Consider the following 2,565-nt stretch of genomic DNA (forward strand, 5'->3'; position numbering starts at 1 on the left):
AAACAACATGGCGAGATACATATAATTTTTGAGAAGTTGGATCAAAATAACGATATCCTTTTTGGCCATCACCATAACCAAGGAACACACAAAGTGCAGAGCGTGATGACAGTTTTGTACGCTCTACACTAGGACGAAGAACAAAGCAAGTAGAACCAAAGACTCTCAAAGAAGAATAATCAGGAATATGTCCATATAGTTTTTCAAAAGGGGACAAACCTGAAGTGATTGAAGATGGAATCTTATTAATAAGATTGACTGCAGTGAGAACTGCTTCTCCCCAAAACTGACTAGGCACAGATGAGGACAATAAAAGAGAACGAGCAGTTTCAATAATGTGTCTATGCTTTCTTTCAGCAACACCATTTTGTTCAGGGGTATCTGTACAAGAAGTTTGATACACAGTTCCATCTAAAGCAAGCAAATTATAGAATTTATTTGAAGTATATTCACCACCTTGATCACATCTAAAACATTTAATAACAGAAGCATGTTGAGTTTTTACATAAGCTCGAAAACGATCATAAATATCATAGAAATCAGAACGACATTTCATTAGAAAAACCCAACAAAATCGAGTGTGATCATCAACAAAAGAGACATAATATCTAGACCCTCCTTTTGTAGCAATAGGAGAGGGTCCCCACACATCATAATGAACTAAGTCAAAAGGTGCAACAGAACATGAAGTACTTTTACTGAAAGGTAAAGCAGAAAATTTTGCAAGTTTACAACCACTACAATCAGAAATATCATGAACTTTCAAATCTCCTAAGGTTCCTGTAGAAGCTAAGAATCTTAAACGGGAAGCTGAAACATGACCAAGGCGAGAGTGCCATAAATAAAAACTAGACGATGATGGAGACAATCGAAAGGAAGACAGATCAACACTAGGAGCTGCAAATACTGGTAATTTCAGCTCATCCAAAACATATAAACCCCCCCGCCTACGGCCGGTCCCAATCAGCTTCTGAGACTGCGGATCCTGCACATGACAAGAAGTAGAAGAAAAAGACACTGAGTAACCAGAATCACACAATTGACCAACAGATACAAGGTTTAGTGAAAGCTTAGGAATATGGTAAACATTAGGAAGCGATAAATGATGACTGACAACAGAACCAACACCTGCTAATGGCATAGGAGTACCATCAGCAGTCATGACAGGCACAGATGATGCAGGACACAAGGAAACAAAAGATTTCGAATGTGGAGACATATGGTGTGAGGCTCCAGAATCTAAAATCCATGTAGAGGATGTCATACCTGAAGAGCTAGTAGGGGGCTGACCTACCGAAGAAGAGGCAGACATGGCATGTGGCTGCATGGTAAGAAACTTCTGAAACTGTTCTGAGAGGGCAGCAAGAGCAGGATTGGAAGATGAGGCCCCAAAATCATACGAGTCAGATGGAGGTACAGTAGCAGCGGCATTAAATTGCGGAGGACGGTATGGTCGAGGTTGTGAGTGGTTGCCAAACTGTGGTTGGCTACCATAATGAGGCGGTTGATTACCGAATTGAGGAGGTCTGAGTTGATGTCTTTGTTGCTGGGGTGCACGATTTACTAATTTAGGGCACTGAGTCTTCCAGTGACCTTTTTGTTTGCAAAAGCTGCATTCATCAACTCCAACCTTTGTGTGAGGTTTATTCTCATGGTGAGTAAAGTGTCGAGGAGGAACTACCAAAACAGAGGGACTGGGTGCTGGGAGGATGCCTTTTCCTGCTTGAGACTTAAGACGAATTTCATCTGCCAATAGTTCACTAACTACTGAATCAACCGAAGGAAGTGGAGAACGATGCAAAATAGAGCCACGGAGTCCCTCAAAGTCATCACGAAGTGCCATCAAAAACTGAACCAATCGTTGTTCCTCCCTACGAGCAATATATGGTGCAAAAGCTCGTAATTCTGCAGATTCAGTAAGGGCCAATTGATCCCATAGATCTGTCATAACTGAATAAAACTCTTGAATACTCATATCTTTCTGTTCAAGAGCTCTAATATCTGATTCTAATTGATATTGCTTTGCAAAGTTAGACTGAGTATACAGCCTTGCAAGATGGTCCCAAACTTCCTTCGCTGTTTCATACTTGGCTAGTTGGGTACCTATGGAGTGTTCTACAGAGTTGTTTATCCAAGTAATAATTTTTGAATTATCCACTTCCCAATTTTCTAGCAAAGTTGCATAATCCGCTTTGTTATTTGTTGGTTTAACCAAAGTTCCAGAAACATAACCCCACATCTTTTTCCCTTTCAAAATTTTTTTCATCACATAGTTCCAATAAGAATAATTCTTTCCATCTAACCTCACACTAATGGATTGAAGGGAATCATCTCTATTACTTGCCATTTCAGAAACAAATTTCCAAATGCTATCTCAGACAAAAGTTCCCAAATTCTGCAATATGACGAAACCCTAAAATTTCAGAATGAACACGAAAATCACATACCGAGTTACTGCAAAGATGCTTCGACCCAATTTGCTGCAATACGAAGGAGACCCAAGCCAAAGCTATGATTACGCTTAAGAAATTCAATTCCATAAACCCTGCTCTGATACCATGATAA

General features: G+C 39.9%; 1 protein-coding gene across 1 annotated transcript; it reads right to left on the minus strand.

The window, feature by feature from the left end:
• Positions 1 to 673: 673 nt before the first annotated feature.
• LOC133801147 (uncharacterized) lies at positions 674 to 2,565 on the minus strand. Its single transcript, XM_062239300.1, has 2 exons — positions 1,267 to 2,565; positions 674 to 985 (listed from the first exon to the last, which is right to left on the minus strand). The coding sequence occupies exons 1-2, from the start codon at positions 2,345 to 2,347 to the stop codon at positions 948 to 950; spliced, it is 1,119 nt and encodes a 372-aa protein (XP_062095284.1). The 5' UTR covers positions 2,348 to 2,565; the 3' UTR covers positions 674 to 947.

The sequence above is a fragment of the Humulus lupulus genome, chromosome 9, assembly GCF_963169125.1.
Source record: "Humulus lupulus chromosome 9, drHumLupu1.1, whole genome shotgun sequence".
NCBI lineage: Eukaryota > Viridiplantae > Streptophyta > Magnoliopsida > Rosales > Cannabaceae > Humulus > Humulus lupulus.